General features: G+C 41.6%; 1 protein-coding gene across 1 annotated transcript in view; it reads right to left on the reverse strand.

Moving 5' to 3' along the window:
- Positions 1 to 4,502: 4,502 nt before the first annotated feature.
- The window catches only part of LOC310798313 (inositol 1,4,5-trisphosphate-gated calcium channel ITPR1-like), a 122,128-nt gene continuing 110,844 nt past the window's right edge, over positions 4,503 to 15,786 (reverse strand). Inside the window, exons 58-59 of the mRNA XM_083660823.1 lie at positions 10,202 to 10,363; positions 4,503 to 5,757 (exon numbers count right to left, since the gene is read on the reverse strand). Of these exons, the coding sequence (XP_083516949.1) occupies positions 5,683 to 5,757; positions 10,202 to 10,363 (237 nt within the window). The 3' untranslated portion in view covers positions 4,503 to 5,682. The remainder of the gene's footprint in view (positions 5,758 to 10,201; positions 10,364 to 15,786) is intronic.

Consider the following 15,786-nt stretch of genomic DNA (forward strand, 5'->3'; position numbering starts at 1 on the left):
TAATGAATAATGAATGAATGAATGAATGAAACCTTTATTGCCCCTCAGCGAATTTCCTCTGCAAAACCCAACACAAATTGACATTATCAACAAACAAACAATATCTACCCTATACCCTGATGTGACTGCATATAAAGATCGTATTCAATTTTTGAAGTAGCCTAGGCTATAGCCTGTGATACAAATAGCTATATCACATTGGCTATACAAATACATTTCTATAGGAAATGATGTGCAATACCATAGGAAGTGGTAGGCTACTGTAAACTCAATATTGATGTCCCCACAGGAATATTGTAGTGATTTGTCATTAGGTCCAAGTCCAACAATACACTATAGCCTAATAAAAGATAATAAAAGCATTAATAGGCCTATAATATCTTGTATTCTTGTTGCAACTATAATATATGAAAAGGCCAATAGGAGTGAAGTGGATTTTTCTTAGGCTGGTCTCTGCATTGTTTAATATTGTTTATTTTTTAGCATAGGTTAGGCTACTACAGTTTGTTGGCAGTGAGCTCTGTCATAAACATTTCATCAACACAACAATTATAATGACTTATTATGTTACAACGTGGGCAATCCTTTCTCACCGTTTCGACACATGTTGCATTTCAAGATGTCACCATGATGCGCTGAGTGGAGTGGACATCGTGTTATTTCACACACTGTACCCATTTGCTGTTACACGTGCACCTGCAGGGGGATGCGCCTGTCGCTGGAGCAGATCGGTTTGTTGATAGCCTACCGGCTGCACCGGCCTGTCACGTTGAGCTCCTCATGGCCAAGAAGGCACACAGGCACACACACGCACGCACGCACGCACGCACGCACGCACGCACGCACGCACGCACGCACGCACGCACGCACGCACGCACACACACACACACACACACACACACACACACACACACACACACACACACACACACACACACACACACACACACACACACACACACACACACACACACACACACACACACACACACACACACACACACACACACACACACACACAGGCAGCAGAGCCCCGCCGATGACGTCACCCACGCATGCAGCCGAGAGCGCGCCCGGTTAGTGGCGGTCCCTGGCGGAGCTCCAACCCGGAAGAGAGGCAACGGGAAAAAGAAGATATTTATTTTTAAATCATGTCCAACAACATCAATCAAAAGATAAGTAGCATATATATATATATATATATATATATATATATATATATATATATATATATATATATATATATATATATATATATATATATATATATATAATATTATATAATATTATATTATATATTAATACCGGTATATATATTAATTTTTATATAATATACATAATTAATATATTAATTAATTAATTCCAACTCCTCCAGCTCAGGTGTGCTCCATCATGAATGGAGCTCTCCATGGTGCTGAACCGGTGATCACTTGTTTTGGCCGCGACCTGAAGAGTCTTCAGTGAAGACCAAAAGAAAGTCAACTTTTCCTCAACGTCTTTGACGCAGTGTGTGTATTTTTAATCTCGGTTTAACATTGTGTACCATAATAAAAGTGTTGTCATTCAATTATCCTGTTTATCACGCAGTGGGGTGGGGGGTGGGGCATTCATGGTCATTTAGAAGACAAAACAATAGCTAACAAGCTAACACTAGCATTTGGTGAGGTCTGTTTCCTGCAGCCGGTCGCCGAATGCCAAACACCTGCTGCACTGAGGGTGGAAGGATGTTATTATCACACATGATAAGACCAGATTTCATTAGCAGTAGTTAGCCAATTAGCATAGTGGTTTTAAAGCCCCCCAACCCCCCCCCCCCTTCCCCACAGACACATTTTAATGTCATTTAAAAAGAAAAGAAAGGAAAATAAAACATTGGTAGAAAATGCATCTGACATCAAAACATCATGTTGTCCCCCACCAATGATATAGATCCACCCTTGGGTCAGTCCATAGACTGTATAAAATATGGATGTAGCCACCATGACGTCACCCATAATGTGAACTCCTGTTTTGAAGCCTCGAGTTTGGCATTTTGACTGTTGCCATTTTGGTGTTTTGGAGCCAGAAGCAGCCAATGTGAGACAATGAGCCTTTTTCACCAGCAGACATTTTGTGTCTAAAAGGCAGAAAGTAACACAGGTGCAAGCAAAACACAATGACGGTTTCCAACTTCCAATCCATTAGGTGTTCCAGTGCCAGGGCCCTCATGAATGTTTTGCTTGCACCTGTGCTACTTACTTCCTGCTTTTTAAACACAAAATGGCTGAGGTGAAAAGGGCAAATTGTTTTCCCACAGAACCGCAGCGCCGCCTGGTGCTGGTCCTTGATGGGCAAGCTGTGCCGATCACTGGACAGGCAACCACGTCCCAAAACATAGTCTGCTATTATCATCTATTTTACTCTAAATTTGACCATAATTTACCAAATGAACATCATGCATTGAAGATGACTTGAGACTAGCGATTGAGACCAACTCATTTGGAAAATGTTTGCTGAAGTAATAGCCTAAATCAAGTGAGAACTAGGGTCATCTTCCCATAGACGTCTATACAATCACACTTATTTTTGCAGCCAGCGGAGTCACCCCTGCTGGCCATGAGAAAGAATGCAGGTTTCAGGCACTTCGGCATTGGCCTAAATTTTCCCATTAATTATCAATGTCGCCCCCTAGCGGCACATAGTCAACATTACTCATGATGGAGACCGATCCATATTGCGGGGGACAAGACAATAAAAGTCAAATAGACAGTGGACAAGACAAAAATGTTATTATTGTTGGACGACATAAAAAGTAAGAACAGCCTCAATAGGAACAAAATTGAACCTTTCTTCTATATTGTGTGATTTGAACATAGGCGTTAAAAATGGGGTGTCTGCCTCCCCCATCTGTTTATATCTGTTATTGTGAGCTGTGGGCACTATACACTACTATAGGCTACATAGTAGGCTAAATGCAATTACAAGTTTATTACAACTTTCATTTTTCAGTAGGCCAGATTATGTTCCCAAACATTTTATCAATGGTTGCCACTCATAGCCATCAAGGCAGGGACCAGCATTAGATAATATTTAGTTTTATATCCCCAACTGACAATATTACTGTCATTGGAGGATATGATACAGACAACTGTAGAGTATGGGGGAAGATCATACTGATACTGAGATAATAGGCTACTGATAAAACCTCTGATCTGAACATATCTTGTTCTAGCTGTTCTTGTGTTAAAAAAAAGAAAAAAAAAGAAAGAAAAGAGAAATCATATATTCCATGGGGGTTATTTGAACTCCCAAACTCCAACTCTAAAGTGCAGTGTTGGTGGTACATTATGAGTCCAATCTATTTTGGCAGGTGGTCCCACATTATGCCCATTTTCATATCAAACTGTTTAAATAAGTTGTTTATAGTGTAAAATGTGCAATTTTAAAGAGCAAGGATCGCGGTGCGCTGATCTACTGTATGATGGACAATGACTCTAAATTGGCCCAACAGGCATCAACCACAATTTGTCATTCAAAGACAATTAATCTGTTCAGTTTGAGGAAAATAATATTAAGGACCCCCATATCGAGGTTCTGACCCTTAATTTAGGAAAACCATGTGTTTGTAGCTAATTGGGGATAATCAGAGCAGAGGTCCATTGTTTCATAATGGCTGTTTGAGACTGAAAGACAGATAAGCATCAGCTCAGTCTATTTGAAGACCGACAGAGCTCAGTGAACTCTTGGTATGCAGGGAATCTTTCAGGAAAGCCCCCAATTAATCAGGATGTGCAATTTTAATTCCACCTAATTACACACATTCCTTGTGTGGCAGACATTTGTCAGTTCAGCCTTGCATGCCTACTTCCAGTTGACAAAGCTGGTTCCTCTGAAAGCTAAAAACTATTTCAAGATTTGGCCTAGTTTCATTTTTCAATCGTCTGAACAGTAACTCCTATAGCCTGAAACAAGCTGAGGAAATAATACATAGCTGGCATTTAGCTGGAACTAAAATCTCACTCATTTCCTACTGAAACCTCCACATCCGCATCTTTCCCTACATTTCTGATTTATTCATTCATTTTTTATTACATATTTTCTTTTTTTGGGGGGGGGTGGGTTATATGTTAACTTTATAAGTCTATATAAATGAAATTAAAATTGCACAACTCCACCAGAACAGAAAGCACGGGGCACAAGTCTAAATTCAGTACTACTAACAGTCTGTGACAGCAAAGCATGACTTTTGAATTGGGATCATATATTCTACAAACAAAACACATTATTCAAGAATGTATAGGCCCTCATATACACAAGCAATAAAACTGCAGTTTGAGGGATTGAATATATTATGTAGGATATAGTGTAGTGTGGTGCCAAAAACTCAGTACATGAAGTAAAGGATAATTACATTGATTTTAATAAATAATTCTACTTTAATATACAAATTTACTTAGATTTGTAAGTATTATTCTGAACATTGACTTTAAGTAACACCCCCCCCCCCATCATTTTTCTATACAAAAGCAATGGTATAGGCAACAAACCGTATGTACACATAAATAGAATACAAAAAAAATAAAGCCATTTTCTAATATTAGAATGAAAACCAAATTCTATACATGACATGAACATAAAAGACAGTGTCTAAGCACAAGTAACAAATATGTATCAACCTCTAAATTAAAAGGACAAGAAAAACAGGCACAAATGGAACAATTCGGCTTCAATACAAGATAAATCTGTGAAATGATGCAAATTATATTTACACAACTCCTGAGCAAAATGTAATGGCATGACTGATGCATTATAGGTTTGACTGCAAAACATCTTAAATGCATTTTAGATCGCAATTAAATAAGAAAGCAAATGTATCAGAAAATAAGTTATCATTGTGATATGACACCGTTGGATTTACATCGGTGAAATAAAACTATATATCTGTATATATTGCTCTGCTCTCACACAATATGCTATCTCTATCAAGTGCATTCAAGACTCGAGCAGTATGCACATTTCCAAGAAATAAAACAAGTCAAATTAAAAACAAGTTGACTCAAGAAGGCCAGCATATTATTATCTCTATATTTGCTTAAGTAAAGACAAAACCGACTCCCTATGCTACCCAACGCCAAGTGGACAAAACAAAACAAATAAACAAACAAAAACTCTGGCTCACGCCATCAAATAAGACATGATTTACGGAACTTAACGACGAGGTTGCATATTTAAGTTTGGATATTGCACAATATACAAAAATAAGACATTAAACACTGCTTGTTATACCAGAAATAGGGGGAAAAAAAACTTTGAATGGGACTTATTCTTCCTGTCCAGTCAGCTCCATTGTGTTTCAAGTTCACCCAGTAAAGGCCATGTATTGAGAAGTCCAATTCATTTCTACATAGAAAACATTTGGCACCAATCCCAACTGGACCGAACAGAACGGGGTGCGTGGGTGATTGTTACTCTCTGGAGTAATACCTGCGCGGGGTAGACTAGCTACATATCGCATTATTATGACTACCTATGATCGAGTGTTTCCCTACTGTTACATGTTACACGTCACACTCAGTAGAGGCTACAGTATACATGATGTGAAACCTCAGAGTAAGGACCCAGTACTCTGTCCACTATGCAAACACAAAGCCGGCGCCGAGGTGCTTCTGGGCCGCGTGGAGCAGCTGGAACAGACCGTGACCCCTAGGCAGGCTGCTGGGGGTGCTGAGGATGTCCTAACAGGCCAATCCGCTGCTTCTGCTTCCTCTGTTCTGTCATCTGAGGGCCACACACAGGAGGACACACATTTCATTTGAGCATCCTCGTCTTACATGTAAATCAAACTCACAGTACCCGTACTGTACCTCTTCCACTGGACTATATAGTTCAGCAGGTCAGCATCTATTTTCCGATCCTACTCAGATTGTGTTTAGTTTGGCCATATTTCTAGTTTAGAGAAAGTAACAAACGCTGTGCAAACACTGCACAGTGCTGCACCGACGATAGATTCATCTCAAATCTTGCCGCTCCACTCATCCAGAATGCCGTTTCCTCTGACGAGCTGCAGCATACATATTACTAATACTGAAACGCGATCAATTTCAGCGATCAAGCAAAGCCATCAGTCATAACACAAATGTTAACCTTTATACCAAAAAGAAAATGTGTCTGTTAAGTATTAAACCCATTACCTGAAGATTGTGCTTTGCACCTCAACACTGAAACACAATATCAAGTGAGAAGAAAGAGTGGTCTTGTAATGAGTGTTCCAAATAGAAATAATCCTGTGTAGGACGTGATTATTATTATTTTTATTATTATTATTTTTTAACACATCAAGTGCGAAAACAGTGCCCATACAGTGCTTGAAATCAGTTAGCAGTAGAATGCTGGTCTTCTTTACACCATGATTAAGTAATTAAGTCAATTTTCTTTGGAATGATGTAACAGAGAGGACCCTTGTCTGGCCTTGTTGTTCAGACAAGTTTCTTGTTTGTGCTCTAGTCTGAATGCCATAGGCCATACAGCAAAGCCAAGATCCTTCCAGACACAAGAAAAGAAAGGGAAAAAGGGTGGCTAGTGGGGAAAGGAATGAAGTAAAAGTAATACAACGGTAGATATCTATGCAATAGTACCTTGGGAGGGAGTTGTGTCTTACATAGCTGAGTAAACTCAACCAAGAAAGATGCAAAACATAAACACCCATATAAGAGTAAAGTGTGTCTGATACTACTGTGCCCTTCAAAGCATTTGGCAACACAATAATCATTTCCTCCTGTCTGGGTCAAGATGTCTCAATAACATTCACTTCCTCAGAGATACTTCTCATTTCAACAGTAGAGCCATGTTTACAATTCTGATTACTAGAAACAGTGGACAGTTACACTTCAGCAATTTAAGCGCACAATATATAGCATTCATAGATAATTATTTGTGGGATCTGTAAACTATCTAAAATAAAATAGATTCAAAACTCAACATTGGCAGCAATAATATATATATATACAGTATACATATATATATATATATATAGATAAGATTTCATTTGCAAAAACAGGTAAACGCCATTCTTAAAATGAACAAACAACATCTGTTTGATACTCCCTGGAGTGCACATAGAAAACATTATTGGGGTGATTTATGTGAAAATTATCAGATGAATATGTTTTAGTTATGATTGACAATACAAATCCCCCCAAATAAATTAATTACAGTATAAATACATCAATATATAAAATAAAATGATAAAAAATCCAAACGGAGATACCTGTTTTTGCAAATGAACTCTTCATATATATATATATATATATATATATATATATATATATTATTGTGGATCCCCAGTAGTCAACACAGAAGCAGAAGGGGCCACAATGCAGTCCATGCAAACTTAATATGGGTCTTTGCTTATTGACGCAAACAGAATCAGGTTATGTGCCTCATGATGAGCTGGGTTGAACTATGACTCATTGCCTTCTGCATTTAGTAAGCTCTACATCTAAAGGGCAAGGAACAGCAAACAAACAAACCCTGAGCAACATTTGCTTCCATGTTAACACCAAACTTGCCTCTTATTGTTCATATTTTTGCCACGACGAAAAAAAAATGGCACAATGTTTCTTTTATTTACCGTAAATTCCGGACTATAAGCCGCGGCTTTTTCCCCGTTTTTTGGCCTTTTTTGCCCCCTGCGGCTTATATAACGGTGCGGCTTATCTATGGATTTTTCCAGCAAACGGCCACTCGGGAACCTCCAAAATCTATGGATGTTGGTATGAGGCAGAACGAGAGCAAGACAGACATTATGAGAGCGAGACCCTGATTGGATGATGTTGCAAAAAATGTGCCTCGCGACCTGATTGGAGCACTGTGCCACTACTCTCTCTCAGCCACTACGGTAAAACACCCTCCCTCCTCCCTCGCTCCGGGGGGAAAAAGGCAGCGATTGAGCCTGAAAGACAGTCTGAATGAAATTGAATGTAACATTCCCAATTCTATGTATTACATTCTAAAAAACTAACAGCAACATTTTGGAAGGCTAAGCCACACAACTAGCTCGTTGTAATCTAACATCATGCTTCAAAAGATGGAGAACTGGCTGTGTTACGACGATGGCGGCGATTGAGCCTGAAAGCCATGTCTGAGACAGTAGCGAGACAGGAACAACAACAGCAGCAGCAGCAAAGGATCATGCACAAACCCGAGACGAAAGGGACTGTCCGTCAGGGCGCGGACGACTGTGTCAGCAACTCCCTCCCGACTACCAGGAGAAAATTACAAACTTCGGCGAATTCACACAAAGAAAGATCAAGGAATATTCCATCGGACCGGAGCAGATCATAAATATGGATGAAGTGCCTTTGACGTTCGACCTGCCTCTCACTAGGACTGTTAACAAGAAAGGTGAATCGTCCATCACGTTGAGAACCACAGGTCACGAGAGAACGAATTTCACTTGTGTTCTTGGCTGCACAGCAGCTCCCGCCGATGGTGATTTTTAAGCATCTCACAATGTGTGATTTTGTCTGGGGATTAGTGACCTGACTTTTGTTTTGTTGAAATGTTAATAAATGGGAGCTTCCCCAAACAGCCATCTCTTTCCCGACAATCCCCTCTGTGCACGAAGCCTTACATATGGTAATTAAACATCAAAACACCCGCGGCTTATAGACCGGTGCGGCTTATATAAGAAAAAAATAGTCACCTTTGAAGGTGCGGCTTATAGACCGGTGCGCCTTATAGTCCGGAATTTACGGTAATCAAGTGTTTTCGGGCCAATGTTATGGCTCTGATCTACTGGCGGCAAGGGACTGTGGCTGAAAATGGAGGCCAGCTCCATTGTCAACTCTTCCTTGACAGCTGATCCAATTTAAGTTCGCTCACCGTCTTCACTACTCCAAGCATAAACTCCACAAGATCTTCCCTTCTGTCTTGCCACTGTCTGACAGGTGTCAGGTGTCAGAGGGCACACTATCTCATGCCTTTTGGTTCTGCCCTTCATTAACGGGATTCTGGGCCAAAATATTTGACTGGTACTCCAAGGCCTACAAAATAACCCTACAGCCGGAGGCAGAACTCGCCATCTTCAGCTGCTCGGAGTCCTCTCTGGACTTCCCTACGGCTGTGCAACAATCTCTGACACTGGGGACAACTGTCGCCAAAATACTTATTCTGAAGGAATGGAAGTCCTCCTCTTCGCCTTCTTTTCAGGTGTGGCTGATGGACATGATCTCTGTTCTACAGATGGAGAGACATGAGAACCGACACGCTTAAACGGTTCTCAAATATGTGGGACCCGTTTTTGGCCTACTTGACGAGGTTAAGAATGATAAGTGACTGAGGTTGGGGGCGACGGATGGCTCGCCCGGTTGGTATTCCATGGACCCCTTTTGCGGGATCCCAGGCACATTATCTCTCTTAGAAACACATAAGCACCTTATGCGGCTGATAGCACCACGTTGTATTGTTGAATGTCAATGATGTACTGTATGTATGTTTTTTTCCCTTTCTTTTCCTGTGTCTGAGCCTGTTTGTCTTGTTCGTATATTGTTGTAAAAGGGGGAATCTAGTGTTTTGCGCTCCATCAGATCAAGAGAAGAGGTATCACTCTGTTCACAAATGTATTGTTTTTTTTCTACACAGTTAATATAATTCTATTGTTGTTTTGCCCACAAAGGCCCGCATTAGAATGTATGGCATTATTCTTTACAATCTGCCTTTGCAGGCCAAAACGTCACTGGAATGATAACACTTAATTTAGGGCCAGAGTGAGCTCTTCTCATGTTCTAGCATCTTTGTACTTTTTGGGCTGCAGTGGAGTGCTGCTTTTTGACTACTGTCTGCTACTCTCCAATGTGAAGCCCTATCAAGTATATTTCTTGTGGCACACTTTTTCATATGGAGAAACTTCATTCAACTTCATCCTGAATTGCACGGCGTCAAAGGCTTTTCAAAATAAAAGTCTTTCGGTTGATTTTTCAGTGTGGAGGAAAAATAGCTGGTGCAACTCTTTGCAGACTATTGGACCAGAGTGGTGTTGTGTGAGGCAAGTGTTGTAATATGTGTGCATCGTTCTTTATTCTCGAACCTGTGACCCTTGTGTTGGTAGGGAGGGAATCTACCTCTGCACTACCCGGACGCCCCCAAAAATCTATCTCTGACCAAATGAAGCGGCAAATGGTGTTTGAGCTCCTTCAGTATTTGAGTTTTGAGTTTCACCGACCTGTTCTTTGAGCTCGGTCAGCTGGCCCGACAGGTTGGACACCAGCTTCATAGTGGACTCCAGTTTCTCCTGCAGGCTTCTGATCTCGTTCTGCTCCCCATCTGCGTCGCTGCTCACCAGGGACATGGCCCGCATCCGGGGGAACCAGTCCAGGTTGTGTTCCTGGGCCCAACAGAAGTCTGGATGGTTATGATCAGTGCGTGTCTCAGAGCATCAAACTAGTTCATTATTATTGAAACATTTATGATGATCTTTTGACGTTTTTCTTCAAAGTTGTGCATTTAATTTCTTTCTTTTTTTAATCATTCTGCATTGGTTTGTTCAGCTAAATTGGTCAAAGCCTTCAATTCTGTGGACAATGCCTTACACATTCCATTAAGTCAGAATGACATCAAGCAGGCGCTACTGCCAACGACTTGGCAGAGACCAAGCTCTCTTTGACTTGTGCTTTTCATCATAATCCCCCTTTTGTCTCTTTGCCTGTTTACACTGATATATCGAGCCTATTCTAAAAGCCTAACCAAACCAATCTTTCGAGGGACTTTCCATGTTAAAATCCTGTGGGAGTTCAGGGTACTCTTGAAACCATTGTTCACAACAAGAGTCCAACTTACAGTACAGTACTGTATGTGTGATGATCATGTTTTAGTCTCATGAGACGAATACCCGGCGTTACAATAAAACTGAGAAACTTGCAACGACCTGCAGACTAAGATGGAGAAACAAACCTCCTCATTTGATCATATGTTGCAGAGCTGAGACAAACACGCGACTCTTGAACGCTCCGGTGAGCTACGAGCAACAAGGAATGCATAAATATATGACCCTGTAACCACAAGCCGAGTTCAGGCGTCTAGCCACAGCACCTGGGCTGTCTCATAGCCCTAATGTAGTAATGGGGAGGAATTGAGCTGGTGTGCTGTCTGTCGCGTGTTGTGTCGTCTACTCTACGCTTTTGCGTCTAATTCAAGAGAGCCGAGGACTGAGAGTCTGGGCAGGCATTCACCCTCAGAGGAAGCTGCAGGCCGGGCCTTACTAACATGCATGACACTTGTAACAATAGCGCCCTGACCCAAATCACATGGCTGAGTTCAGCTTTTCACTCAGGGTTGTTACAATTATGTGTGGTATGCACCTCTCTTGGGGTCAGGAGGTTAAATTTCACAGATCGGAAATAAATTGGGTAGTCTCTCTCCTTTGGTGCAAATACTATACTTAATTTAATTGAACTTAATTTACTTACGAGTGTTGTCGTCAATTAGTCTGACGGAAATGACAACATCTACTATAATGAGAGCTAGTAGTCACGGGGTCCACTCCAGGCAGTATTTGCTAGCATGAACAACACCTTTACCAGTTGCATTGGCACACTGTAGTAGCAGGGGTGGCCAAACTACGGTCCGCTTGGAAACTGCGGCCCATTGTCGTTTTTAAGTGGCCCACCATGAATGAATGCGCCCGTGGTTTAAAAGTACCCTGGCCCGGCCTGTTTTGCACTGTCTTTTGCACTTCCTGTGTGTGAAATGATCAGAAATGGAACAGAAATTGAAAATACATTTTGAAAAGATGCACAAATACTCATTGTAATAGGTAAGCACATCGATAAACTACTATGTGTCATATACTTATATTTAGGTAAGAAAATGATTTTTTGATGCCAAAGAGGTTTTCTGGTCTAAAAACTGTTTTTTCTTTCTTTCAGTGTAACTGGTTGAAAACTGCCACACTTAAAGACCCCCTAAATGCATGTTTCAAGATGTGTATAAAATACTCTACTTTGAATAATAATTTGTGTCTGATGGTCTTTCCCACAAAAAAAGGCTAAATTATCTTGTTAAAATCCTTAAAATGACTTCATCTCCTTCTCCCTAATTTAAAAATCCAAAGCAACCAATCAGGGTTATCTAGAACATAACTAACCAATCACAGCATACAACACAGGCTTTTCAACACATTCTCACTCGTGACAAAGGGACGACAAGGGTTCCTGACCGATCTGCAGTATATGCCGTTTTGGGAGTAAGAATGTGTTGGGGCTTTAACTGCTGAATACTGGACAGTGATTGGCTCAAAGATTCGTGATGTCACAAATCTTGCTCGTTGAAAACGGCCTTTTCAGTGAGCTTTGAGAAACTCTACACTTTCCGCAGACGATTGTGGAAACAGCCTTCTAGTGTTGAACTCTGCACAGACATCATTCTGCACAGTGAAGCTCAGACATCCAACTGAAGGAACAAGAAGAAAAGCAGATTTTTGACTTTAGGGGGCCCACAAAAAAAAGAGTGAAAAAAAAGTTTGGCGTCCGCTGCTCATCTAGTGCTTCAAGGCAGCCAAGAAACATTAGTCAGCCGAAATGACATTTAGGTGCTCAATTCTCTGACAGCGTTGACGTAGTTGTCACACAGCTGTCAGAATGGAAGGATGGATGCATTGCCAGTGAGTGAATGCTTTTTTAATGGACAACTTTAGTGTCAGTGAGATGGCCTTTTGGAGAACATCTTTGGCATATTTCTGGTCGACGCAGGATGTCGGGGCAGGAGGTGATGTGTGGAGGGATCGGTCAAAAGTGACCCACTGTGTAAACCAAAGGGAAACAGTATTTGTAAGGGAGAGAAAGTCGGTTTTACAAGATTTTTTCCCTTTTTTTGGGGGGTGGGGGGTGTGTGATCATAGTATTGTAGTATTGCTAATGTTTGTCTATTAGTATGTTATAAAGCAACTGCTAAAAATACATTGTTTCCCAGGTATGAAAGGTAATGTGGTTTTGATATAAAATTGTGAGAAAATCAAAATGGTATGCCACACATTGAATGTTAGGTGGGTCATGGGTGTATGTTGACATACAAAAAAAAAGTGAATCTCATTGTTTCATTGTGACTTCAATTCAAGATTTTTTTTCCACTTTCTTCCAATTCAAGAACTTTTCAATTTCAATAACAATTTTGTACATAGGGTGAGACAGTGTCATGAAACGCAGGAGCCACCGAGTGGGTGTTGTAGCTCACAAAGGCATGTGGCCACAAGGGCCACTCGGCCACATTCTTTCACCCCTCCATCTCCTCCAGCACTAGGCCACCACATGCCAATGTTATTGTGCACTGTCTGAACCTGCCCGCAAATAAGCCAAGGTCATGTGAGGGAACGTGTCTATCCATCCTGAACTCCTTTCCAACACAAACACAGCTCAGATGCTGCCACCACCGCCATGTGCCCTCTCTCTCAGTCACTGCTGTTACAGCATGAGCATAACCAGCAGCTCTTTAACACTGTGGATGAATGGGGAGGATGCAGCACATAATGGCTGGGGCCGGCGGTGCCTAGCGACAGCACAAAGTGCTGAAGAGGAACCCGGGCTGGAAAGTTCCCGAGGTTTCAGTGGTTGGGTTTTGAGACGTGCGGCGGCCACAGCGCACGCACCACAAACCAGGCCTGGGTCAGACAGCAGCCCGTGGGGGAAGCACACGACACTAAGATAGTGAGCAGCACGTACTCATTCTGAAAGGAGGAGAGGACTCTGTGTGCAGGTTCCACTTCCTGAATGCAAAGCGCACACAGGCTGTGTTTACCTATTCTACTTTCTGCCCCCCCCTCCCCCCCTCCCCGCCTACTGCATCTGATTGCAATTCGGTTTTTACCCAATATAATCACTTATTTGAACATGTTTGACCTTTTTTACCTTTTAATCTGCAACATTCAGTATGTGTACTAGTAGAACCCCAGAGCTTGACATAAGCACCCATAAGTCACTCTTGCGGGTGGCAAGATATCTCTCATGCCCGTGTGCAGACAGACGGGTCCAATGAGCGAGCAAGCAAGCGACAGTGAAAGAGAGAGCGAGAGAGTGAACGAGATACAGAGCGAAAGACAGTGATTGACAGTGTGAGTAAGATATATATCGAGAGAGCAGTAGTGACAGAGAAAGAGTGACAGAGAGTGCGAGCGAGATACAGAGAAAGAGAGCGAGCGCGCAGAGCAATTAGGGGCTGAGCGAATCAATGCGCTACACACACAGTTCTACAATTAAAGAGTGACAAAAAAAGATATGGTGGCGGGCAGCAACAAAGTTTTCTATGTGTGTGGGAAACCCTGGTAGAATGAACAGGTACGGGTCAGGTAGAGCCAGGGGCAGGGTTCCAGTTATGTGGGGGGCCAATGGGGGCCGAGCTCCCATAAGGAAAGTCTGAGACCCCATGAACACATACACCTGTGGGGGTCTAACATATGTACCAACAACCATTATTCCAACCAAAGATAATGCATTTTTCAATGTAATCAGTATTATTCATGTTAACAAGATAAATAGGCTAAAAGAAACATGTTTTCAGTTTTCCAAAAGAACAAAGCACCATATCTTGTTGCGAATGACAGTATTCACGAGTTTCATGGTGAGACAGTGGGCGCTTCCATGACACCCTCCCTCCCTGTTTCCAGCTGCCGGTTGCCTGTTTCCGCCCAGGACCATTCATAGCGAAAGAGACTGAAAATAATCATAATAATTGTTGGGACTGTACCTACCTATGTCTTGTAATGGAGCCCCCCAGCATAATAATTTCACACGTGCATAATTGTACAACGAAGTGACAATATCTTGAATCTTGAAAGAGAGAGACGGCTGAAGCTCGGTTCAATGACCAAATATAAGATTTCCGGTTTGGACGTTTAGCCTTCAAAATAAAAGTGGCCGCTATGCAACCACATACTATTTTTTAGCAATTTCGTCTAAAATAAGTCCATACAGTACCAGTGAATTGACATTCACCTTGTTTTTGTAAAATATCGCCGCTATGCAACCAGACAATGCTACTATTTTTAGCAATTTCGGACAAAATAAGCCATACGTTCCCACTCTTTGACAGCGGCGCGCACCTCCTTGCTAGTGAAGAAAATGTAAACAGGAAGTCGACAACCGGCTACCGCTGAGAATCATGGGAAACGTAAGTCCAGGAAAAAGGTGAATAGCTGCACTTCACCATGTATCAAAAAAGTAACAGACACTCATATTCGCAGACCGCCCCTAACGTCAGGTTGCCTATTTTAGAGACCCCCACAAAGCTCAGATTATAACTCAAACGATGGCGAGGGGAGATTGTCCACTAGTGCAGTGGTTCCCATGGTGGGCCGCCAGACCGCATTGCATTCTTCTTTTATTTTTTGACAGACAACAGTTTTTACATACATATTACCCCCAAGGAGTAGGCGTGGTCCGATTTTCGGAAATATCGCTGTATTCGGGAAATATCAGGATTTTGACATTTTACTTTCAGAGAGTGTAGCAGGCTCAGTTTTAATTGAGGACATGAAACATTTTGATCGTATGACTCTAGTTCTTTTGCATTTCACCCCAGACAAGAGAGGACACTGCTTTCGAGTCTGAAATTTACTTAGATTTGCTAGAAAGAACCTACAACATTTCAGCTTTTCGCCAACTAGGGCGCTGCTAGATGATGTCACTAGGTTGACTATACAGTACAGTAGTAAGGATTTTGAACATTTTTATGAATCAAAACCACAATCCAAGTCAGAAACACAACAGCATATGCTGTGAGTCTGTTCAAAATCCTTACTACCAACACTTAACTAGCCTC

This window comes from Poromitra crassiceps (assembly GCF_964638095.1).
Source record: "Poromitra crassiceps genome assembly, chromosome: 25".
Taxonomy (NCBI): domain Eukaryota; kingdom Metazoa; phylum Chordata; class Actinopteri; order Beryciformes; family Melamphaidae; genus Poromitra; species Poromitra crassiceps.